This window comes from Neofelis nebulosa, chromosome 3 (genome assembly GCF_028018385.1).
Source record: "Neofelis nebulosa isolate mNeoNeb1 chromosome 3, mNeoNeb1.pri, whole genome shotgun sequence".
NCBI lineage: Eukaryota > Metazoa > Chordata > Mammalia > Carnivora > Felidae > Neofelis > Neofelis nebulosa.
In genome coordinates, this window is record NC_080784.1 from 200,939,701 (window position 1) to 200,966,125 (window position 26,425).

Below are 26,425 nucleotides of genomic sequence, written 5' to 3' on the forward strand. Positions count from 1 at the left end.
TCTCAGAAAGACATCCCAGGACCAAGACGGGCGTGGGGGAGTGTCTCAACACACAAGGAGAGCAGTAAGCAAAGGCAGCACCAATGACAACCTCACACCCTCCCCCTTGTACCCCTGAAAGGTAGGTATCATCACTCCCATTTTAAAGATGGGGGAGCTGGTGGGGCGCCTGGGTGGCTCAGTCGGCTAAGGGTCCGACTTCAGCTCAGGTCATGATCTCACAGTTCGTGGGTTCGAGCCCCGCGTCGGGCTCTGTGCTGACAGCTCGGAGTCCGGAACCTGCTCCGGATTCTGTGTCTCCCTCTCTCTCTGCCCCTCCCCCACTCACACCCTGTCTGTCTCTCAAAAATAAATAAACGTTAAAAAAAAATTATTTTTTTAAATGGGGGAGCTGGTGCTCAGAAGTGCCAGTAGGTGTTGGAGCTGGGATCACGATGCCCCAGAAGAGACACTCTTCAAACCATTCTGGGTCCTAAGCAGCGGTCAGAAGCTAAACTGGAGAGTTTTCCCATTTTAATATATGGTGGGCTAATAACTCGTGATAACTTGTGATTATAAAACAACAAATGCTGACTTTACAATAAAAATATAAACTCTGAGGGAGTGTTCTTTTACTCTGACCATTTACTTTCTATTGCCCAGAGGCATTAGTTCCTTTTACATGAGGAAACACTTCCACAGCATCTAAAGGCAATCAGCCTTTCAAATCACCTCCCTCCCTCCCCATCTTCCTCCGCTTTCTTCAAGGAAGACTTACTCAGCACTTCCTCGGTGTCAGGCACTGTTCTGGGTGCCAGTGGGAGAAGAGTGAACAAAACACAGACATTCCTGTCCTCGTGGGAGCTACATTTTAGTAGGAGAGACAGGTCCTGAAGAATATAAATGACTGCAACAAACAGAAGGCTAGCGGTACGTGCCGGGGAAAAGGATAAAGCAGGGAAGACGGGAGGTGCTGGGAGGCCTCGGTCCTTCATCTTCCCTTTACCCGTCCTCCTTCTGGGGGGACCCCGGCCTGTCTCAGGGGATCGGTGCTGCCTACAGACCTGTCCCCTGACCTCTAGACTCATGAACCCAACTCCCGACCAACCTCTCTGCCAAGCATCTCAAAGTCAACGAGCCCCACACTGAGCTCCTGATCAAACCCATCTCCGAATCTCAGGGAAGGACAGCAGACCTCTCCCTCGTCAAAACCACCCCAGCCTTCCTCCACCCCTCCTGCCTCTCACGTCTACGTACAGGAAGCGATTTCTGTGGCTCTACTTTCAGAACGAGCCCAGAACTCCACCACGTCCCCCCATTCCCCTGCCACCGTGTGTGTGCTCACCAGTACCTTGTTCCGGGTGACTGCAGCAGGCTCTTAACCGTCACTATTTCTCTTCAACAGAGCAACCACAGGGGCCCTGCTCACACTGGGTTTGACAGTGCTCTGTGCAAACCTCCCCACAGCTTCCCACCTCCTTCAGAGTCAAACCCACAGTCCCCAGGGCACTTGGGTGGCCCAGGCAGTTGAGTGTCCGACGTCGGCTCAGGTCGTGATCTCACGGTTCGTGAGTTCGAGCCCCACGTCAGGCTCTGTGCTGACAGCCCAGAGCCTGGAGACTGCTTTGGATTTCATTTCTCCCTCCCTCTCTGCCCCTCCCCTGCTCACGCTGTCTCTCTCTCAAAAATAAACAAACATTAAAAAAAAAATTAAGAAAAAAAACGTAACACAGTCCTCGGCTCCGTGACTTTGGTGCCCGGGTATTTCCCGGCTGGGTGGCCCCCTGCCCTCTCCCTTGCTCTCCAGCCTCCAGGCCGCTCCCCCACCACGAGGCAGGCCCCCGTCTCGGAGCCTCTGCACTTCCAATGTCCTCTGCCTGTGACACCCTCCCCCCAGGAGACACGGGGCTCGCTCCTCACTGCCCTTGGGTCTTTACTGAAATATCAAGGTCTCTGACCTCTCTGACAGGCCCAATCTCTCCTGTTACCCGGCTCTGCGAGGGCAGACTGGCTACATCTCTTCACGTGAGATCTACCCTCAGCTGGGCCCCAAGAACCTGCACTGGCTTCTCCCCACTCTCGTCAGCCCCAACAATACTTCTTGCATGAATGAATGATTAAACGAGCATTCTGTGTCTGGTTTGAGTAAATGCAAACAGGGTATCCCTGTGTATTGTCTTAGGAAGGGCAGGCCCCGTTAGTTCACGAGTGATGTCGGGGTTCTCCCTCATTAGGGACCAGTGGACACGGAGGTGTGCAAAAAGCCTCTGGCCCACGGGGTCAAGGCAGCCACCAGAGAGGACGGGCTCGGGCTCTACAAAGAGTGACTCAGGTGCTGCCCCTTCCTTGGTTTCTCGATTTCGTCACACATAAATGGCGACAGCACCACCTCAAAGACCCAAGGAGACTCGACCTGTTGATGCCCCAGCAGGAACCCAGCACAGCGAAGGGGCTTGTGAGACACCAGTCTCCCTGCCCCCCGACACGGTTCCCAACTACAGAAAGGGCCTCTGGCATCTTTCAGGCGCTCATTCCTACGCTGCATTCTGAATCCCCTCTCTTGTAAAAAGCAGGGAATAAATCAGATGGGGAGGCATATATATCCTGGGTCCACCATTTATGAGCTTTTCAGTTTCCCAGCCTCTCGGAGCCTTTCAGAAGGCTCATCTGAAAAACAGGTCCATGAAATGCATTCCAGAGGCCTGCTCTAAGGGTGGCGGTGATGTCCGTAAAGATTCAGGGCGGTGCCTGGCATCTGGGAGACGTGCGGTAAATGAGAGCCACTGTGACAATACGGAAGAGGGGACTGACTCTCGGCCCCTGGATCACCAGCATCCCGGGATTCACGCAAAGCAAAATTCCACGGCCGCCACACCTGAGATAGAGCAAACCAGGCACACACTGTCCACACACGGCGGCCAGGCAGGGTCAACGCTAACAGTATGCCGAGATCACGGGGACGGCACAGCACGTGGGTGCCGGGGCCCCTGAGACTGGCGTGCACTATTCCTCGGGCAGAGAGCTCTTCTTTTCTTCCTGGTCCTCAGTCTCCAGTCCCCACCCTCGTGGTGCACCACGACCCAGGCCCCTTCCCTGGACCCCGCCAGCTCCCAGGTGACTGCAGCAGCCCCCTGTGCCGGCCCGATAGTCACTAGCTCCAACCGGGACAGAAGAGAGCCGGCCCTTCTGTGTTTCCCTCGCTTTATGCAAATACAAACACCACAAGCTGTCTAGGACTGTGTTCCTTCTTTGTCTACTTTGTATTTGTGCCAACGTGTCATAAGGAAGATTCTGATGCATACCTGGATATTCTTCAGTGACAGATTTTTCTTCAGAGTCTTGTGAAGGATTCCGTGAAACTTTCTCAGAAGACACGGATTCCCTGGTCTTTGTCCTTGGTTCCGGTTCCAGCTTAGATCTAAATAAATAATTAGCCATCACATAAATTGCTTCTACAAGATTCTGTCCTGATAACACACGCAGTCACTCGTGACCCCCACACACTTGTTCTGTGCTCTCCGCCAGAGAGCAGAGTTGCTGACCAGCGGCCATCCCAACACACCTCCCGCGGGACACTCACTACAAGGTGCCAGCGTCACTGCCTGCACGGGGTGGGGGTGGGGGTGGGGGTGGGGGGCGAGTGCAGTCAACAGATGAAGGAGAGAATGCACAACCCTGCCCCACAGACCGACACCACACCCAACAGCTGCGTGGCAAAAGCTGACTGTTCAATCCAGGAGCTGGCTGTTTCCCACCAACGCAAAAGTGTGGCTAACTACATACACATGCACACACGGGCACACACGTTATGTAGTATGTGTAAGGAATATCTTAGAAGAATTAACTGTAAAAGCACAAGTCTTTAAATATCCACCGGATGGAAGTGACTGGTCTCAGGAGCCATGGCCTCTGCACGTGGCAGCCGCCCCAGGGCTCCTCCTGTGGCCGCACGGCCTCACCTGGGGGCCAGGCTTCATCGCGCTCACCCAGAGAGGCCTTCTCCGACCCTGCGATCTCAGACAGGCTCCCCCACGTCCCCCTGTGCCACAGCCCTTGTCTTCACAGCGGCCACCGGTCTGGAATGGCCCAGTTCACTTGTTTACTGCCTGCCCCACTCCCCAGGGGTGTGTGCTCTCAGAGCAGGGGTCTGGGCCGTAAGCCGTGGTTGCTTCACAGCCCAAGGTCCCAGATGAGTACCCGGGATTCAGTGTTTAAGAAATACAGCTTGTGGGCGCCTGAGTGGCTTAGGTGGTTGAGCATCCAACTTTGACTCAGGTCATGACCTTGTGGTTCGTTGGTTCGAGCCCCACATCAGGCTCACTGCTGTCAGCGTGCAGCCTGCTTCTGTCCCCCTCTCTTCTGCCCCTTCCTCAATTGCACACCCTCGCTCAAAAATAAACATTAAAAAAAAAAAAAAAGGAAATACAGGTTGCCTGAATGGATACCTTACAACGGTCAGTAATTAGCTAGTAAGAGAAAAAACTTGATTATGAAACAAGCCTTGTAATAGCTTCACTGGAATCCACACAGCACTACAGCAATGACAGGCGGACTGCCAGAATGATCTATGATGAGTTCTGTATGACCATCCAGAAAGCGTATAAATAAAAAGAACAATGTAAATACGTGTAAGGATGATCTTGCTAATGCCAGCTAACATTTACTGAGGGCTTATTATGTACTGGGCATTTTTCTAAGTATGCTGTGTGGACACACTTACTGAATGCCATATGTCCCTATGAGGTAGGGAATGGTATTAATGACCTTTTTACAGAGGAGGAAACCGAGGTATACGGAAGTTAGGAAACTCTCCCAGGTCACATGGTCAGTAAATGGCTGGGCCGGAACGTGACCTCAGGGAACCTGCCTCCAAGGCCACGCTCCTAACAACTCCATCAAGAGGATCCTACCCATCAGGACCCATGAGAAGGACTTGTGGTCAAACGAATTTGAGGAAGCTGGGTGGGTATTTTACTGGATGGGTATTTTACTCTACACATTTTCAGTCTTTAATATCCTAATATACATTGTGAATTTCCCAAAAGGACGTCTCTTCCAAAAAACCTGGCTGCAGAGACCATTTTCATGGAGTTTTGGGAAAAGACAAGGGTTCTGAGAAAAGCTGTTTAGGAACTGCTCTGCTACAACATTCATAAAAGAATTCTCAAAAATGACAATAGTATCAACTGTCCTAAACATCCAGCTACTACGGCTGGGAAACAAATCACCCTAAAGCTCAGTGCCTTGAAACAGCAATAATCGGTACCGTCCATCAGCATGTCTGGGGCCACAAATGTGGGAGTGGCTTGGCGGGGCGGTTCCAAGTCCCGGTCCTTCACGGGGCGCAGCCCGACGGCAGCTGGGTCTGCGTCACCCAAAGGCTTGCCAGAGGCTGGAGGGTTCATCGGGACAAGGCTCCCTCACAAGGCTCCACTGCAGGTGGGTGCCGGCCCGGAGCCGCGTCTCCCTGTCAGGGGCCACGTTGTCTCCCCAGCGCAAGGAGCGTCTGAGCCAATGGCAGAGGCAGCAGTGCCTTTTATAATAGCCGCAGGAGTCACACCGTCATTTCTGTCCTACACCACGGCCCAGGCAGTGACAATGGTCCACTCGGGCTCAAGGAGAGGGACACAGACCTCACATCTCCCTCTCAATGGAGCAGTGGCGAAGTCGATTTTAGTAAGACCATGTGGGATGCGATATGTTTGGATGCAGCCACCTTTGGAAAATCTATCGGCTATTCTAAGCATCACAAATACACACAGAGACACATCCATCACAGCACGGCTTGTAGTAACAAAACAATGGCTTAAATGTTCGTTGAAAAGTGCCAGGCTTATAGTGAGAAGATTCAGGGGGAAAAGACCCCATTTGCAATAGCCAAAACAATAGATAAACAACTAACAATGACAACAAGTATCACAGCATAAACTGAACAAGAAAAGCCCAAAGCCTATGTGTGAAAAACTAAAAGATTGTCTTCAAAGATATAAAAATATCCTATAACAAATGGAAAGAGATATCATGTTCTTGGATTGGAAAAAGAAATATCATAGAGATGTCAGTTCTCGTGGAATTTAAGAAACAAAACAGATGAACATGGGTGATGGGAAGAGAGAGGCGAAGCATAAAACAGACTCAACTATGGAGAACAAACAGAGGGTTGCTGGAGTGGAGGTGGGGGTGAGGATGGGGGGGAGGACAGGGGAATGGGTTAAACAGGTGATGGGGATTAAGGAGGGCACTTCTGATGAGCACCAGGTGTTACATGCAAGTGCTGAATCAGTGAATTCTACACCTGAAACTAACATTACACTGTATATAAACTGGGATTTATTTAATGTTTATTTGTTTTTGGCAGGGGTGGGGGGAGAGGGGGAGAGAGAGAAGAGAGAGAATCCTAAGCAGGCTCCACGTTGTCAGTGCAGAACCCAACGCGGGGCTTGATGACTAACTGCAATTTAAATAAAAACAGGAAACAAACACAAATAAATAAATAACAAACTTATTTTAGCCATAAAAAAAAAAGATGTCGGTTCTCCCTAAATTAATTTATAAATGGAAGCATACCGATCCGAATAGAAATATCAGCAGGTTCCCCTCCCCCATCCTGAAGCCAGACCAAATCAATTATGAAATTCACTCGGAAACATGCAAGGATGTTAGGAAAAACTGTAAATAAATATCGAACTGCACTTAATGACAGAGCTGCTGATGCTCACAACTCCCTGTAAAAGACATGAAGGTAAGAGGACTAAGCACCGTGCAGTAAAGCGTAAAGGATAAGATTGACAGGTGGTGTTCACTGTAAACTCAACTGTGCTATAGACGTGAGAATGTTTCCAGCAAAACGTGCCCGGAAAAACCCTACACGAGAGAGCGGTATCAGGGCCTGGAAAGGCTGACAAACCACTGACAGAAAATTCAAAAAGAGGCTCGAATGTATGTAGGTATTTAGCACACGAGACAAGCTTAGTAAGGGGGGCTGAAGGATCAAAGTTTCCTCACTTTGCGCACCAAGATCAAGTCCAAACGCACAAGTGATACAGACATAATAAATCGTACACAAGGGAGAAACACACGGGTCAATGCTTCTCTAAGCTAGGTGTGGAAAAAAGTTCATATGACTCAAAATCCAGAAGCAAGAAGGGAAAAAATGATGAATTTAACTACATAAAAATTTTTTGATATATTTTTTCGCCCGGCAAAAACACACCAGAAGTGGTGGGGGATGCCGACAGCAGGGGATGTGAGTGAGCGGGACCAGGGAGGGGTGCACGGAGCCTCCCTGTACTTTCGGCTCAATGTTGCTATGAACCCAAAACTGTTAAACATATGAAAAGATGCTTGCTCTCACTCAAAATAAGATAATGCATGTGGCGCCTGGGTGCCTCAGTTGGTTAAGGGTTCGACTCTTGATTTTGGCTCAGGTCATGCGTGATCTCGTGCTTGTGGGATCAAGCCCCGAGTTGGGCTCTGTGCTGAGTGTGGAGCCTGCTTTACATTCATTCTCCCTCCCTCTCTCTCTCTCTCTCTCCCTCTGCCCCTCCTCCGCTCATACACACATGAAGGCACTCTCTCTCAAAAATATGTATTAAATATATTAAAATTAAAATATATTAAAATTTAACATTAAAATATATTAACATATTTTAAAAAGATGACGCATATTAAAAACCACACCAGTACATAATTTCTTGCTCTGGAAGACTGGCAAAAAATCACAAGACTACCGGGTTGGTCAGTTTGTGGAGAAGCAGACACTTGCACAGACTGATGGGTATGAATGCCAAATGGTGTTAAGTTCCATGGAGGGAAATGTGGTAACGTCTAGTGATGTGTATCGGGGCACCTGGGCAGCTCAGCTGGTTGAGCGTCTGACTTCAGCTCAGGTCGTGATCTCGCAGTTCGTGAGTCTGGGTCCTACATGGGCTCGCTGTTATCATCGCAGGGCCCGCTTCCAAACTTCTGCACCCCGCTCTGTCTCTGCCCTCCCTCTGCCCCTCCCCTGCTTGTTCTCTCTCTCTCTCTCTCTCTCTCTCTCTCTCTCTACTAAATAAAACATTTAAAAAAAAATTTACAGACCTATTACTCTCTAACGCAACAATCTTACTTGTGTGAATCTATCCCAAAGACACAGCAACAATATGAAACGGTTTGTACAAGGCCATTCATTGTAACAATTATGTAATTCAACTGTAGTATAGTCAAAGCCTGGAAAGAATCCGAACGCCCATCGCTGTGGCACTGGCTGTATCACCTTGGGAGTGGTACGCCGACGTGGAAAGGCGTCACGAAAACGTGTGCACGCACAGCTGTGGGGCAAAGCACACAAGAGGAAGAACTGTGCACAGGAGAGAACGTCCTGCACCTGCTAAGATGCTGACAGAAAACCCACAGCTCACCGCATCCTTTGTGGTGAGAGACTCCACGTTTCTCCCTAAAATGAGGAGAAAGGCCAGGATACAGTAGACCTGAACACCAGTGGACAGAGAACAATTACAGACTTTGTGAGTTTCTGGTATGGAAACCCAGCAAAGACATTACAAGAAAGGAAAACTAGACAAACGCCTTAATGAGCATAAATGTACATCTCCTTAACAAAATATAAGCGAACCGATTTTAATAATATATAAACACAACCATGCATCATGACCAAGGGGGGTTTACCCCAGGTATGCAAAGTTGGTTTCACATTTTTTTTTTTTTTAAATAGCTGCGGAGCATTTTTTTTTTTTTAATTTTTTTTTTCAACGTTTTTTATTTATTTTTGGGACAGAGAGAGACAGAGCATGAATGGGGGAGGGGCAGAGAGAGAGGGAGACACAGAATCGGAAACAGGCTCCAGGCTCCGAGCCATCAGCCCAGAGCCTGACGCGGGGCTCGAACTCACGGACCGCGAGATCGTGACCTGGCTGAAGTCGGACGCTTAACCGACTGCGCCACCCAGGCGCCCCTGGTTTCACATTTTTAAATCAATGTAATACACTACATTAAAAGAAAAGAAGAAAACCACAATATCATCTCATTAGATGCAGAAAGAGCACTTGAAAAATTCAAGATCCCTTCAAGATAAAAACCGTTCACAAACTAGGACTAGAAGGTGTGCAGGAAAAGGTTGACTCCGCAGGTTTGGGGTGTGCCAACTCTGCCCGTTAGAAAGAAACTGGCCCTGGACCAGTTCCTGGAAGAAAACCTCCGTGCTCCTGGAATATCCTGCCTGATAAGCAGTGTTTTTGTATACCTGGTGCCTTGGACCACACCAGAGAGTTTATGCCAACCATGTGATCTCTGATGGGGGCCTCGGACCAGACTGTGCGGACCTGACCTCTGGAGGGACTGGAGACGGAGTAACGAAGGTCGGCTATTTGGGTGCTCCGTGCCTACATGACTGACTCCCAGTGAAAACCCTGCGTGCCAAGGCTCTAGCGAGCTTCCCCGGTTGACAATAGCCCGTACGTGTTGCCAGACATCACACATTTTCATTGCCGGGAGAATTAGGTGCGGTTTTCAGAGGACAACTGGAAGCTTCATCTAGGTTTCTCCGGGACTTTGTCTTACATGCCTGTTATTTAGCCTTGCTGCTTTTAATCTGTATACTTTAACCATGAGTCCAGCAGCATTTCTAGGAGTCCTCCTAGCAAATCACGGAACCAGAGGGGAGTCTTGGGAACGCGTGACAAAGAAGGGCATTTCCTTACCCTGATATAGAGCAGCCATATCAGAAGATATCAGAATACCTACAGCTAGCATCGAACTAAATCCTTGCCCCTTAAACAGACAAGGCAAGGATGTCCATTCTACTTTTTTAAGTTTGAGGGAGAGAAAGAACACGAGCGAAGTAGGGGCAGAGAGGGGGGAGAGAGAATCCCAAGCAGGCTCCGTGCTGTCAGCACAGAGCCCGGTGTGGGGCTCAGTGTCATGAACAGTGAGATCATGACCTGAGCCGAAATCAAATCAGGAGTCAGATGCTGAGCCGACGGAGCCCCCCAGGGGCTCCCCAGTTCTGACTACTTCTGTTCAACATGGTACCTTCTACTGGCTTGTATGCAAATGCTGAGTATGCAAATGCTGAGTATGCAAATGCCGAGCACACTGCACAGCATGTGCCAAGAGCTGCACAAGCTGGCTGTTCCTACCACCCTAACTACCACCGCTACGGCTATCATGACCGTGTAAGTAAGAAAAGGCAGAGTGGTTTCATAAAGAAAACGTCTTGTGCAATCCCAAAGCTACATGCACTTTTTCTTCTAGCAAGGTGCAGACCAGAAGAACAGAAGAAACCAGCTGACACAATCCATCAACAGTTTTAAAACTCCGGGGGAGGGGCCACCCCTCTCTAGTCTGTGCAAGGGACCCAGTGCGGCCTGACTGCTGGCCCAGCCAGGGCTGGTCTTCCAGGTCGGTGCTGTGTGGGAAGTGTGGGATGATTTAAGGAGGCCTGACAGACCGGCAGGGGAGAGGGTGGGGAGGGGGGCGGTAGCCGCATGTGTGAGCGATGGGCGGCCTTCTCCTCGGTGGTTTGCTCAGCAGCGCCAACCTGCCGCCCTTCTAAGACCCTCTAGGCCGACAGGGTCCACAAGTCCCACGGCGGTCAGAGATACGGTCCTTACCACACTGTCTGGCTGACCGAGAAAGGTACATTTAGAAATGGGGTTTGGAGAGGAGAGGGAGCTTGAATTCTAGCCTGCCGCTTATTAGAGTGTGACCATTTTCTCCCCAATCCTCTTTGAGTTTTGTTCATCTGCAAGATGGAGAAGTGTTCTCGCCAAGACTGGGACCAACCGCGAGGCCGTACCCAGCAGGGGAGGCCGGCACACAATCGATACTCTCCTGGCTACTCTTCTAAGTGCTGGACCTCAGTTGCCTTATCTGTAAAGTGGCTTTCAGTAGCTTTCGTTCCAACCCAAAGAAACAGATCTTCATCCTGGTTTTCCCTTCCTCACGTCTGTGACAATGAGAAACCTGGCTTCCAGAAGTAATATTGCACCTCAAAGCTGTTGCAAAGGCTAAATGAAATGGTAGATGAGAAAAGTACCATGTAAAATGTAAGTATTTTACAAATTCCTTCTACTACCAACTCCGAGTGTAGACATTACGAGGGGCTTCGCAGAGCAGTCACTTGGGCGCACTCTTGAGAGAGGAGTGATATTCTGCCAAGCACGTAAGGGCACAAGGGTATATGGAGGCACAGGGAAGCCAGCAGTGGGACCTCTGGGTCACAGGACGGCCCTGCCCTCTGGAGAACTATTTGGCTATTTACTAAAGAATTCTTTTATACTCCCAGAAGCCGTGGGTGAGAGTTCCAGCTGCTGCACACACACCCCCCACCCCCAACACCTGTCACTTTTATTTTGGCTATTCTAATAAATGTGACATGGGATCTTGTAGGCTTTTATTTTGTCGCGAAACAATCACATGCACAAAAATCTTGAGTACAAAGAATGCTTTCTCCTGAACCATCAGACAGTAAATTGCCAACCTGATGCCCTTTTCCCTCTGAGTATTTCAGGATTCCCTGAAAACAAGAGCATTCTTTGACACAACCAGAATATAACCATCAAAAATCGGGAATTTCTTTTTTTTTTTTTTTTTTTTTCCAACATTTTTTATTTATTTTTGGGACAGAGAGAGACAGAGCATGAATGGGGGAGGGGCAGAGAGAGAGGGAGACACAGAATCGGAAACAGGCTCCAGGCTCCGAGCCATCAGCCCAGAGCCTGACGCGGGGCTCAAACTCACGGACCGCGAGATCGTGACCTGGCTGAAGTCGGACGCTTAACCGACTGCGCCACCCAGGCGCCCCAAAAAATCGGGAATTTCACGTCAACACGTGACTTCCAGCCTTTCCCTGGACCCCATTCTAACTGGACTAGCTGCCTCGCGGACGTCCTTTAGGACAAAATCACACAGTGCATCCAGTGGTTGTTTTTTGTTAGGCTCCTCTGGTGTAAACAGTTCTTCGGCCTTTCCCCGAGTTTCATGACCTTGGGACACAATAACGTGCCAGCTATCCTCTAAGAAACCCCTCAGCTTGCGTTTGTCTGCTGTTCCCCACGGTTGGAGACAGATTATGCATCTTTGGCATAAAAGAGGGACACTCATCTACGTTCTCCCCAGGGCCTCCTAGCAGGTTGTCCCAGATTTCCCTCCGTCACTTGGTTAAGGTGGTGGCTGCCAGGCTTCCCCACTGCGGAAGCTACTCTTCCCCCTTTGTAAGTCTGAGTACTGGGGGAAGGAGTGCTTTGATGCGATGGAGTTATCAATGCCAAACCTTCAATGTACTTACTCACTTACGGATTCCTATCTAGATGGATGCAAGATGTCCTATTTTATTCAGGTTACCTTCTGCTACTAGCATTGATTTGATGCTCAAACTGTCTCAAATTTGGCCAGTCGAAGCCCCTTCAAACTGTCCTTTTCCCATGTCCCCATCATCCTCTGAGCCCTTCCCTGCTGCCTGCTATGACAAAGGTTCCAGGCTCATTTTATACTTTTCCCTCCTCTGGCCCCAGACGGAGCCATTTCTGCAAAGAGCTCTGGTTCCTGGAAGCTGAAATTGCTACTTAGAAGCCAAGATCTGAATGCTAAGTATGCTTATCGCTACTGGGGTGTCCCTGCTTCCAGGCCATTTGCACACCTACACACACATACTCACTTACAACCATAGCTAGTTCTGCATCTATCTATGCAAACTGCAAACCATGAGTTCGCACCCACACCTTTCATTCCAATCTAACACCACAGGGTTCATTCTGGTTTTATCCCTTTCACTTCCCGGAATGTGCAAAACCAGCTTCCATCATCCTTATGTATTCACTTGTTTGACCAACCCTCCTATTATATAACCAAAGAGTCCTCTCCACTGCCACTCTTCCCCGACAAGGGTGCACCCCCCCCCCCCACTCAGGCTCAGGACCTGACCTACCCTTCCGAGCTGTGGCCCCCACCGCTTTACACACCCACCTGACCCTGCCCCACCCTGGGGCTGCAGGACTGAATTGTTGAGGAAGAAGGGCTTAACTGACTTTTAAATAAAGGGCTCTGGGAATGTCTGTGATCCTTTGTGTGGAGAGTATACTAATGTGCCAGTTTTCAATTTAAAATGAATAAAAGATTACAATGCAGGAGACAAAGCTGAGAGCCTTTTTTTTTTTTTTAAACAGTGATAAAAACAGATCTCATTATACACAGAATGTCTCTTGCAATCCTCAGGGAAATTGCAAATTAACTAGTTGAAGGCACTTTGAAAAAAGCAACTTTTAAAAAGTCATCAGAATGATCAGTTTATACCCCATGATTTATTTAAATTGATTTCTCTAACTGAAGCCTGCTCATTTCCTAACTGCAATCAACACAGTTTCCACCTGGCCAACATCTGTTTCCAAATCCCTTATTTGAAAATCTGGGGATTCTATTTAAAATCTGAGAAAAACAGGGGTGCCTGGGTAGCTTAGTCATTTGAGCATCCAACTCTTGATTTTAGCTCGGGTCATGATGATGGAGCCCCACGCACGCTGAGCCTACGTGACATATTTCCATTCATTCATTTTCTCTCTCTCTCTCTCTCTCTCTCTCTCTCTCTCTCTCTCTCCCCACCCCCTTCCCTCCCTCCCTCCCTCCCTCTGCAGCCTCACTCTTTCTCAAAAAACAAAAACAAAAAAAATTTTTGAGAAGAGCAGAAAGAGGGAGAGAAACAGACTTTTCAGTTTTGAAACAAGAAAACGTGTGGAACAACTTCTTGCCCTTATACAAAAGTTAGAGAAAAGTGATTAATGTTCCAGAGTTAAGTATGGCTCTTACACTTCTTTTCTGCCCCCAACAAAGGCTCTAGGTAGAAAAAAGGTATTTTCAGTATCGTTCCATCATTTCAAAAGTGACTTTCAGACGAAGGTATCTCCTCTGGCACAGGCACCGTGTGCTCCCACAGCAGGAGAACCTCACGCCACCTTGAGCAAGTCATCTCCACACCCACACAGGTATTTACTGGGCACCAAGCCAGGGCCGCACAAAAGGGGCTCCGCAGACCAGCACCAGGCTACCGACTGTTTGTTACTGGTCTGCTACAAGACGAGGATAAAAACACAGAGTAAACATACAGAGACATTTACGGCGATCTGACGTTGCCCCTTCATCAGAAACACATCCTGCTCATCGGTTCAGCTCAAACTATGGTGGCAGGGTCGCCCGCGCCCCAAGCTGTGAACCCGACCTGCGCAGTGGAATACACCTCCATCCACGATGGATGGCAAAGAACGAACAACAAAAAAAAGCGGTCCTTCACCTCAGAAAGCCTGTTGTAAGCCAGGGGTCGGCACGCTTTTTCTGTAAAGGGCCAGATGGTAAATATTTCAGGCTTCGTGGAACATACATGATCTCTATCTCGTATTTGTTTTTTTCTTTTGCTGTACAGTTGTCAGGGGAATGGAAGAAAAAAGTCACATTTAACAAGGGTGCTACCCTTCTAAGAAAACAGTCATAGACAGGGAACTGCAGAAAGGTCAGCTGAGACTACTTCTGGCTACGTGAGCAAAAACCTCATGCAAGTAAGTGCCCTTTGATAGGAGAGATTAGTGTGCTATCACCTTGTCTGAAAAAAATACCAGCATAGAGTACCTTTTATCCTATACTATGACAGATTGAAAACAAGCAGTTCCTTAACTAATAAATAGGCTTTACTTTTGCCAAGAACGAAAGAAACACGATAGAAACAACACTGCCATAAAACATGAGCCCTTGGGTTTTTCGAATCCGTTTTATGAGAATGATTTTTATCAATAACTATCACCAATCAAAACAAAATAATACAAAAGCAAAGTTCCCACAGATCCGACTTGACGGTAAAAACCCTCACAGGCAACTTATCTTCAGGCACCCTGTCACTCTTTCACTCGAGAGCCCTCAGTGAGTGGCCTCCCCAGGCCAGGCCAGGCATGGTGCCACGTAATGGGCTCGGGTGGTGCGACGGCAGCCCTCCGAGAGCATGTGGGTTACACGGGCCATGACGGTGAGCAGGGGACCCACAAAGGAGCCACCAGCACGGCCTGCGGGAGCCAGGAAGTCTCTGGAGAGCAAGCAGCATCCTAATTGGGGCTGGAAGGATACATCAGTTTGCTTGCCAGAGGAGGGAAGGGAGGAGGGACAGAAGATACAGGGTTCCGTGAAAGGCATTCTGGGCAGAGAAATCAGTGAGCATTAAGGCATGAGGGCTTCAAAGCACAAGGCCTCTTCAGAACACAGAGGGAGTCACGTATGGTCAGAGCAGAGATCCACAGGGACCGACCAAGAGACAAAGGCCGCTGTCCAATCACGAGCCTTGAATGCCATGCTACGAAGCTCTGCTTTGGTAAGACATGGGGAGCAAGAGAGTGGTAAAATTTCATGTATGTTTTGGGCAATGTCTTCTGGGACAAGGTGAGGAAAGAACTAGAAGGAGGCTGGACTACACCGTGAGGGTCACACAGTTATTTCCCTCAAGGTCTTTTGCTCAAAGTAACTGGCACAGGGCAGCTATCCGGCAGGAGACGAGGCTGTACTTGACTTGTGAAAATGAGAACAACTCCCATCTGACTGACGTTAATTGGTCAAAACCTCCGCTGAGAACCAAGAACTGAGGCGGCAGCAGCAAAAGCCCGTTCTCACTCGACCCGGGGTGCCTGTTGAGCCTCAAGTGCCAGGGTCCGCTTGGCTGGGGAGGCAGAAACGGGTGCCTCTCTGGCTGGTGGCTGGGAGGCAGAGTGACCGCCACCCCGTGTGGACGGTAAGTCACACGCGGCCAGAGCCCACTCTTCTTGTTCAGGGCTGGCTCTGGGCACCCCTCCTCCCACACCCCTCCCCAAGCCTGGACTGCCTGCCTTCTCTGTCGTCCCTTTCTGGGATCCAACGCAAAGCCTGCTGTCTGCGAAATCCGCCACGTTGCCCCGGGGTTCAAACCTTGCTGTGGCTGTGGGGGGGCGGGGCAAGTCATCCAGATTCCCCGGGGCCTCAATCTCCTCTACAAAACCAGATGCTCATACTTAATATTAACAGGGAGGATCAAATGTCGGGGATCAGATGAAATAAGCTGACACATTGGTAAAAACGCGGTAAACGCTTCACCGGAGGTAACAGTCCAAATGAACACATGCAAACGCTTGCCCTACATACACCGATGCATTTTGTTCTCACAACCCACCAACGTAGGTATTTTGAATTTCTCCACTTTACGAGTGAGGAAACAAAGGCGTAGAGAAGTCAAGCAATCGTCCCAAAGTCACACAGCTGGTAAGTGGCAGAGGGGGGACAGGAACACAGGCTGTCTGGCGTAGTCTGGGCTCTGAGGCACGATGCTGTGCTACTCGATGGCACCGTTTCCCCTTCTGAACTTGCTAATTAGTTATGAGACATCCTGATGAAACTGGCTACCTTTTCATGTTTCCATGGCAACCAGCCTGAGTCTTAGCTCCTTGAGGGCAGAGACTGACTCTCTCTCAATCTCTCTCTCTCTCTCTCTCTCTCTCTCTCTCTCTCTCTCCCCCCTTGCCTCTCCTCATTGCCTTGTGTAATAAACAAGTAATTATTTGCCGACAGGTAACACACATTAACGTATCCACTTAGTATCCCCTGCAAATGCTTCCACTTGTTGGCATTTACAATTTCAAATGCGTCTCACCAGCGTGGGGACAAGTATCCGCGCAGGCCCGAGACTGCTCTCTGGAAAGACCTGTGCACAGGCTCAGCCCTGGGCTGGTGTCTGGGAACTGGGACTTCGGGAGGGTTCCCGCAACCCTAACTGCTAAGAGTGGCTCCCTGTGCTTGAACCGTTGTGCGAACAGTGTGGTTCATGCGGAACACGGGCTTTCCTTCTGGGAGTCTGGAATTTTGGTAAGTGCCAAGCAGAAGGCGCCTTTGTGAGCAGCCCCCCAGTAAAATCCCTGGGCCAGTGAGCTTCTAATAAGCTTCCCCAGTGGCCAGTTCACACAAGTGGTCACAAGTCACATCCTGTGTGACTCCACTGGAGGGGACCCTTAGAAGCCTGCTCCCGGCTTCCTCTGCACCTCGCCTGGGTGCCCTTTCCCTTCGCCGTCTGCTCCGTGCCCTCTCACCGCAGATGATCTCGGCCCTGAGTCCCACAGGCCCTGCTAGTGCAGCACCGAACCGGGGCTGGCGCTGGGGGTCTCGACACAATCGGAATTAAGAAAAACTGCCGCCCGATAGTACGTACTGTTACCTTCTGAAAGAACACCCTCCAGTCTTCTCAAGACCAGTTCAGAAGTGGTCAAGAGTTGAAGCCCGGACCTTCGCTCCTCGCTCATTTAAGAACCCTGTCTCAGGCTGGGCAGCTGGAGGGGAAGCAGTTTTGAGTCCCTGTGCCCCACAAATCGGCACGTGCTCCTCCAGGGAGGACAGCTCGGGGGACAGACACGTGCCACGGGAGATGCCGAAGCGTGGCTCTGCTGCTTCCTGGCTGTGTGGCCTTGGGCAAGTCATTTAACCTGCTGGGGCTCTAATGTCCTCGCCTGCCAAAGGGGGTTTGTGACAGCGCCCGGCACCGAGCGGGTGCCTTGTTAGAAGGGAGGTGCGTGCTGTGGGTGAGCTGGGGGGGGGGGGGGGGCCTCACTGGCTGCTGCGCCCCAGCTCCGGCCTCAGGAAAACACTCTGAGAGACCACGAGGAGCGGCACGGGGGAGGCGGCGGGGAAGGGGGGCGCAAAGAGAAAGAGGTGAGATGGCTAAAACCGCGCCAGCCTCACAGGGCTATCTGCACAGGATGGGCGTGCGTGTGAATTCTGAACCACACAGCCTGGGCTCGAACCGCAGAGCTGCTACCTCCTGAGTTCCCCACAGCCGCCCCACAGCGGCCGCCCCGTCCGGAAATCGGGGATAACAACAGTACCTGCCCCGTAGGGCAGCTGCGAGCTAGCGACGAATCTGGTACCGTGCCCAGCACAGTCAGGGCTCAGTAAGGCCTGGCTATGGCATTTTCCGAGGACACCCGAGCTCCGTGCGTTGTAAAGCATGAAGACTCTACAAACGTCCATTGTCGTTATTACTATTATTAATTACGGAACACCAACAGAGACAATACTTACAGTCTCTTCTTATCCACCACTCGCTTAACTCGGATGGCTCTTTGTTCTGAGTAAAGTTTACAAACTCCTGTTGTAGGGAAAACACCAGAACAGAGACCATTTAAAACCGCTTGTCAGGCAAGGGTGTCACGAAACATAATGAGACACTATGGGCTTCAGCTAGCAAAGCTACATCTCGCATCACGTCTGTCGTGCAATGCCACGTTTGACCCTTAAGATAAAACGCAATACTTTTCAAGTAATCTTCAGTGAAATCCAAAACGGCACTCCTGTGCTCCTTCACTTGCTGGGAGTGTACCTCCTTGTGGGCTGGAACAGAAAAGGACAACAGTCAGGTCTCCGTATTCAATTACACCGAAGAACAATTCATCAGCTTCCTTAGAACAGTTTCTCTGCGGAAAGTATTTTTAAAAATACGGCTATAAAACAAGCCTTCTGTCAAGTGCCATTCCATTTGTAAAAGAGCAAGATTTACTGGGCTTCGCACGAGCAAAAGATTAAACCTGTAGAAAAACTACAGTCAAAGAATTTATGGTTTATTACGGCACACAGGGCTTGTACTCGATGCGGCTCGCTTCTGGAGAGCCGACCCCGTTTGTACTAACAGCACCCAATGCTCAAGCTGACCTTCAAGGAACATGTTTAAATCAAACTCAAACCACACACCAGCCGGCCGGTCGGTGCTGTTTTCCAGCTTGGAATGCTCCGTCCTCCCCCTCAGCCATTCACGTTCCAAGCGCCCCTCAGACCTGGAGGTGGGCCTTCCTTCTCAAGGAAACCTTCCTGGACTGTCTTAGCCACAAGGATGCCCGGCTTCTGCAACGATCACGTTGTCTCCGAGTCCATGCCATCCATTTTGGCAGGACAGCTCCCACTCACTGGGAGAGCGGGTGCCTACGGCGGGCAGGCCCTCTGGCAGCACTTAGCATATATTACTGCTAATCCCAAAGGCAATTTGGAGCCCTGTTTCTTTCTTTCTTTCTTTGAGCACAAAGAAACTGCCACGGTTCAGTCAACAAGAAGCCCAAGCTCACACGGTTTGGTACCTAATTGCTGATTTTATTCACAATCATGTATTTTCTAGGTGATTTCAATGAATGTACAGGCCCTTAGGGGGACAGGACATGAATCACGTTTTTATCATATGGCTGCGTAACCTGAGATTCCCCTGAGTTCAGCGGAACCGTGAGACTGCACACAAAATTTTGGGTGTACGTGTATTTCTCGGGCAAGAATGCCCATAGCTGTTGTCAGACTCCAATGGCCCTTCAGGGCTGTGATGGAAGCTTCCCAGGTAGAAATCAGTGTCAAGAACACAGCAGCCATCTGCCCACTCTGAACTTTGGGCTATTTCACGCAATCTGTAACCGTCTAAGCACGCTACGAAAGAATCCAGGAGGATATACGATTTGGGAAGCTATCTCACTGCCTCGATAAAAGTGAAACATCAGTGGCAGCAAGTGACTAATAACCCAAGTGCCAACTACGGCTCTAAGCATGGGCTGAATTCAACTGAATTCTCGTAACAACCCAAAGAGATATGCCCTGGCACTGTCTCCATTTTATAGACGAAGAAACCGAGGCCTAAGGCGGTTAAGTGACTTGCCAAAGCCGTCTGGGCAGAATGTGGTGGGGCTGGGGTGGGCACATCAGCCCCCCCGGCTCCACAGCCCTCCTCTTCGGCACGACAGTTGGATCCCAAAGTCCAATACTACAGCTAGAGCGAGGAGACGACCCTCTTCCGTCCTCGTCCACGTGCCTCGACCACGGCCCCCTGAACGCCACACACAACACAGGCACGCACACACCATCCGTCCGCGGTGCCCCGGCACCCTTACGAAATGTTTGGTTGTGCCTGGAGAGGTCCTTGCTACCCCCTCCCCGACCCGCGTGACCCGAACTACGGCCTCTTCCCTACTTTTAACGGCTTAGGTTAACACGCTGATCAAGAAAAGAAGAATTTTAAAGTCCCGAAACCTAGACTTGAGCAGGGACACAAGACAGAGCGTCAGCCGGCTGTGCGCACGAGCCTCGTCCGATCAGTCGCGCTGGCGGCTCAGAGCACCTCACCTTGTGTTCGCAGTTGCTGAATCGCTTCAGAGCAGGTCCTCATGAACGTCTGAGCGTCCTGGTCTATCTGGTCTCGCTCTGTGTCTGTCATCCTCCCGTACTCAGACATGATGTGGCTAAAAAGAGGAAAAAAAAAAAAAAAAAAAAAAGGTGGGGAGGGGAGACAAAATGTTAGAGCAGCAGCAAATGACCGCCACTGCTGTGTGGACGGGGCGGGAAGGGAAGAGAGAGCTTCCCTGCGGACGTGACGTTTACGCTGAGACCGGAGGCAGGGAAGAGGAACCGAGCAGGCTGCGCGGTGGGAGAAGCAGGGGCTAAACAGCGGAGCCAACACCGGCGAAGGCCGCTAGGTAGGCGGAGCTTCCTGCAGAGACCCACCTGCAGCCGCCAGTCCGGCCAGGGCGAGGCGAGCAGGCCTTGGCAGGCATGTGGGCTCTCGCTCTAAGAACAGGGGCAGCGACGGAAGGCTTTCCCGTGACACGAGGGCAGAAGTCGACGAACGTCAGGGGGCCTGTGCCGTGGAGGCCCTGCGGGTGCGTGTGAAAAGCTGTCAGGCTGCCCTCTTTCCACACACCGCCTCGGAAACTCACAATTAAAGGGCTTTCAGAGCATTTCATGTCCCCCTGATACTGAGTTAAAAACCTCAAACGTGACTGAGCTGGCGAGGGCGATCGCCTGCGATAATGCAGCGCCGTGAAACTCAAAACGTTGTAATTCTAGTACCTCGCTCGTCTTCCTAAGAGCCGGGCAGGGGTGGCAGCATTATTATTAACACGCGAATGAAACACTCGAGACATTATCACTGACTTCAGGGTCACAGAATATCAGGTCAAAAGGGACCTGGGATAACGTGCAGACTCAGTTCATTCCGTCCCCATCCGCTAGCCCTGCCGGCCACTCATCCTCACCGGGGATAAAACACCAAGTCCCCATCGGCCCGGCCTGACGTGCGACCTACTTCCTGACACTCACCCTCCTGCCCTGCACCCCGCCTGCACCGGCTGCTTTGTTGCCCCCGATCAACCACGCGCGCCCCCGACCCTGCCGCGGCCTGCCACGTCCGCATCCGGTGGGTGGTCTTCCCACAGCCGTGCACGCGCCTCCTCCGCATTCGGATCTCTGATCACAGCTGGCTTCCGTGACCACCCCCTGGCTCGCCCCCGGCACTGGCCCCTATCACCGATTCTCAGCGCCTGTGCTGGGGATTACGCTGCTGTCTCTGAGCTCCAGAGTCACCTTCTGCTCTGCTTTGTGACACAGGCTGGGACACTCCAGACCGCACTGCTCCTCCCCTGCCATCTCCTCCTCACCGGCTTCCTTGGCCTCACGGCACTTACTTCTCCCCGAAGTAGTGACGTCTCTCTCCTCCCAGGAGAACGTCAGCTTCACGGAAGCGGGGATTTCATCTTTTTCCTTTCTGTTTCCCCAAGACCTAAAACGGTGTCCCGCGCACGGTAGCCGAACAGGTAGTTTTGCGCCAGACTCTACTCTCAACACCTTACGCGTATTTCGTTTTACTTATTTGATCCTTGCGATTCATCCATTCGTTCACTTTTCTACTAAACCCCATAGGCTGGCACTGCGGCAGGGGTCAGGGGTCCAAAGCTGAACAAGGCTTATTTCTGATGCTCACACAGGGCAGGCACCAGGCCACAGGTACCCAGGGAGGAGGAAGGGGCACGAGAAACCATGCTGGATGGTGTTGGTCTGCAAGTGGACAGTGGGGCCCGAGGGGGGAGAGGTCAGTCTGCGCAGGGCGGTGCCAGGCGGGCACAGCGGGGGACACTCCCACAGGGGACGGCGAAAAAGACCTGCTACAAATCCCCAGCCCGCGGGTCAGTGTCCGGATCACCGCACGACAGACGGTCTACGCGAGGCTAATCTGAGGGTGGAAGGGAAAACAGGAGTACACCGGGCGGTCCCCACAAACTGAGCCTCCACGCTGTGGGGCCCTCGGGGCCTCGAGTCGCTGCAGGGACACATGTGCACGGTCGGTGCCTCCACAGTGAATGTAGAGCGATGTCGACACTATTTCTCAAAGGAACACGGACAGTGTTTCGATAACCACACGTTCACCTGAAACTGTGCTGAACCCGCAACAGCTACTTCTCCAGCATCGACAGGTTTCCCCCCAAACACAACGGCCACACAAATACTCCATCCGCTGTCAGCTGCAGAGGAGCCCTTGGGATACAGCCCTTGGGGCCTGCTGGTGCAGTCACGGGAGGATGTGGTTTTGTTTGTTTGTTTTTTTTATTCTAGAGAAAGAGAGAGAGAGCATGCAAGCAGGGGACAGGGTGCAGAGAGAGAGAGAGAGAGAGAGAGAGAGAGAGAGAGAGAATCTTAAGCAGGCTCCATGGTCAGCACAGAGCCCGACGTGGGGCTCAATCCCACGACCCGGGGATCACGACCTGAGCAGAGATCGGGAATTAGATCCTCAACCGGCTGAGCCACCCAGGTGCCCAAGGAGGATGTTAAACAGAGGAATCTGCACTTCGCGCGGGGCCCTCCGCGGTGGCTGGCCTGGAGGCAGATGAGAGCAGAACCGGGTGGCCTGGTCATGGCTATGGGAAGACATGAAGAGACCCCGGGCTGAGGCCACGTTGGTGGGGAGGAGGCACAGCAGGTCCGAGAAAGACCGAACAGGCCGAGGACCGACTGGACGTGCGGGGATGCGGCGAAGCTCAGGGCGCCCAGCACAGCAGGCATGGGGCGGGGGGGGGGGACGACAGATGTTTAGGTGGCACGCGGACCTGAGGACATGACAGGTGAGGACACAGAGCCAACGTGGAAGAAAGTTCAAACTCCTGTTTGTGATAATTTAAAAAGAGCACCAGCTACATAATGGCTATTTGAAACATGTCTGTCAAAAGTGATGAAGGCTTGCTGGTGACACATTAAGTATCACGGTAACAAAATTATTACTATTTTGAAAAGGTTAACTATCTGGCAAATAAATTCCAAAAAATATATATTCTCATAGGACACGTATATAGAAATTCATCAAACTTTAATTTTATTTACTTCCTTTACGAGGTACAGCGGGGTAATTTCATCACAGACCTCAATTTACCGAAATATTAGATTCAATGAAAGGAAACCATATTAGGTATATAGGTCTGGACTAGTCAATTTACTTCAGGGGGAAAGGAGGAAGAAACTGGGAAGTTTATTTACAGGTTTAGAAATCTAAAAGAATATATGTATTTTTTAAAATTATTTGCTTGATCTGTATGTTAAAAAGGGGCAAGTTCAAAATCACAGAATACCACTGGCACTCTGCCCATTACTTTATTTTTTTTTTTTTTTTTAATTTTTTTTTCAACATTTTTAATTTATTTTTGGGACAGAGAGAGACAGAGCATGAACGGGGGAGGGGCAGAGAGAGAGGGAGACACAGAATCGGAAACAGGCTCCAGGCTCCGAGCCATCAGCCCAGAGCCTGACGCGGGGCTCGAACTCACGGACCGTGAGATCGTGACCTGGTTGAAGTCGGACGCTTAACCGACTGCGCCACCCAGGCGCCCCTGCCCATTACTTTAATATGCAGTTAAATGCTTCCTGAGGGTAAGGAAGAGAGAGAAGAGTGTAAATGATTTTCTACTCTGTTTCAAAGGTTACTGAAAAGGTACGGGAAATTGTTAAAGGCTACAGTCTTATTTTTGCTATAAATATTGCATAGGGGCAAGTACAGAACCCTGTCAACAGTATACGCCCAACAGACGGCACGGAATTACCCCATTAATGTCTAGGCTTCAGATGTGAACACAGACCCTGCTCTCAGTAAACTACATCATGATGGGCAACATCCACGGGCTCACATCTATGCTCGCACATCACAAAGGCGAACGGTTATGTAACGCCTTCCACACATGAATACAACTCATTGTGTTAAGTGCTTCGCATATGTTTCCCCATTTATTTCTCAAAACTCTATGAGGTGGGAACTATTACACTTTTCATTTTACACACGAAGCAACTGAGGCACAGAGGGGTTAAGTAACTTGCCAAGGTCACACAACTAGTAATTAGCAGAGCTGGAATTTGAACCAAGGCATCCTGGCTCTTAACCACCACCCAGGGGGTCTCTCATGTCACAAAAGGGAAGAGTTCAGAAGACAGGACGCTTTTTTCCCACTAGTTGATGGGGAGGAAGGTGATCTACGAACCAAATCTTGAAAGGCAGGATGTGGCCATGGGGAGACCAGAGTGGACACTCTTACTAAGTAACGGGAAGGAATCAGGAGAGAGCGAGCCTATCTGGAGAACAGTCAGCGGTTCGATTTGGCCAGAGCACAGCACAGGCAGAGCTACGAGCTCTTGGTGGGTCTCCAGTGCCAGCGGAAGGAGCTGCATTCTGTAGCCCATCGAAGGGCTCAGCCTCATGAAGATCAATGCGGCAGTATCTCATTAGATGGGATAGAGGGGGAAGATCAGTCAACGGGTTATCGAAACTAGACAGAGAATCCTGCCTTATTCATCTCTGTCTCCCTATGCTGTGTAAGAGGCAGGTGCTAGTACATTTCTGCTGGGCCGAAGTTTAAGAAAGGGGCACTGGGCAGGGTGTGGGTGATGGCAGCGACTGGGAAGAGGTGACAGATCTGAGACATAAAGCTGTCAGGGACGGAAGAGATGTTGGAGGCACAGCCTCATCAGCTCCGAGGATCTGGGGCCTGGGTGAGCAGCAGACATTAGTAGAAAACACAGAGGAGTGAAAGAGCTGGAAGTAAGGAAGAAAGAGACCGCCATTGAGGCTCGTCCTTATAATGCAGTTAAAAGGACAGAAGTACTGATCTGGAGACCAAATGTTCCATGACCAACACTTTGTTTTGAAAAAAGAAACCAGAGCAAATGGGCTTCTAGAATCATTTGATGATAAAATCTGAGGAAACTAAAGAAGATTTTAAGTAACAAAGAACGGCCTTCTGAAGTTCTATGCTCTTATTTTAAGGAAAAGGGAAAAGTCACTGTGACATGCAGTATCGTGGCCACAGACTGAGGCAGGCCGGAGGCCACAAGCCACGGCCCGACCAGCTGAAAGAGCAGAAGACACGGTGCCATCTAGACGCTGCGGGAACAGGCCGCTTTCCCGTGACGGGCACTCAAAAACCACCTGCTTGCCCGGGTCTTGTCGAACTGATCTGACCATTTTAATCCTAACCCCCAGAGGGCCACTCAGCAAAGTCTGGCTCCAGGAAGGAGGCCGGGGAGTGGGAACGAGACCAAGGACAGCGGTGGCCAGTGTTAAGACCAAGAGTTAACTGCACAGTGTTTAGCTGAGTTTAGGAACAAGTGGAAATCAGACAGACAGACATCACAAGACTGGCTCCATCAGGTGGGTCCCGAACGGTGCCAGGCAGGTGTGCTCCATGTGCCTTCCCTTGCTCCTTCTCCGCACCACCCCCTCTGCCAGTGCTCCTCAAGCCGTCCTCAGGGTGAGTGATAACTGCTTCCTGGTTTTGGAGAATGCCCCAGGCTCCCCCCACTCCTCCCGGCCTCCTCCGCTGGGCCCGCAGACACTACCTTCTCACCGCGTCCAGGGTGGATGTCCACCTACCAGCTCTGCCCCCCGACACCAGGGCAGCCCCCGCAATGCTCCTTCTCGCCCCTGCACCATCGACCATGTGCACGCAGCGCCTAGTCGGGGCCAGCACAGAGCGAACGTAGCTACCTATGTTAGTTACCAATAGCATTTTTCCCCCGTCTACTGGATCTTTCCCCCAAATGTGGCATTATTCTCCCATTTTAAACAAATAAAATGAAACAAAACTTCTCAATTCCATGTCTCCTAAGAATTACTGCTAATTTCTCTCTTCTTAAAGGTGAAACTTCTCCAGTAAGTTTGCACCCAGGTCCCCAGTTTCCAGACCACTGTTTCTTGACCCCAATCCAAGGAGACTTTACTCTCCTCGCTCCCAGGGCACCAGCAGCCCCCACAGCGGCTCAGCCCTTACCCAGTTACACTGCACACACTGGGAGGAACCGGGGGCTTCCCCTCCCTGACTCAAGTTTTCTTCCTCTGGCCTCCACGACACCACCCTCCTGATTTCCTCCCACCTCGCCCACTGCTCGTTTTCAGGCTTTCTGTGGACACCTCTCAGCCCCCTGAACATTTAAAGATGGACATTTCATGGCCCAGTCCCTGAAATCTCTCCACACTGCCCACTGGGTGAGTTGGTCTGGTCTTGTGGCTTTAGCAGTGCAAATATCAGCTTTATGCCCACAAGTCCCAAACTTCTATCTCAGCCCAAACCTCTCCAAGAACTTGAGGCACGAATATCTAACCGTCCACTCAGATGTTGGATTTGTG

General features: G+C 50.7%; 1 protein-coding gene across 5 annotated transcripts in view; it reads right to left on the reverse strand.

The window, feature by feature from the left end:
• The window catches only part of STX18 (syntaxin 18), a 123,144-nt gene that overhangs the window by 20,063 nt on the left and 76,656 nt on the right, over window positions 1-26,425 (reverse strand). For 4 of the 5 annotated variants that reach the window (XM_058723102.1, XM_058723104.1, XM_058723106.1 and 1 more), the window contains 4 exons: window positions 20,116-20,231; window positions 18,277-18,354; window positions 18,046-18,112; window positions 3,282-3,397 (listed from right to left, as the gene is read on the reverse strand). In XM_058723102.1, coding sequence (XP_058579085.1) covers window positions 3,282-3,397; window positions 18,046-18,112; window positions 18,277-18,354; window positions 20,116-20,231 — 377 coding nt within the window. Of the gene's footprint in view, window positions 1-3,281; window positions 3,398-18,045; window positions 18,113-18,276; window positions 18,355-20,115; window positions 20,232-20,493; window positions 20,622-26,425 lie in introns of those variants that run through there. The other variant, XM_058723103.1, reaches the window with a different exon arrangement.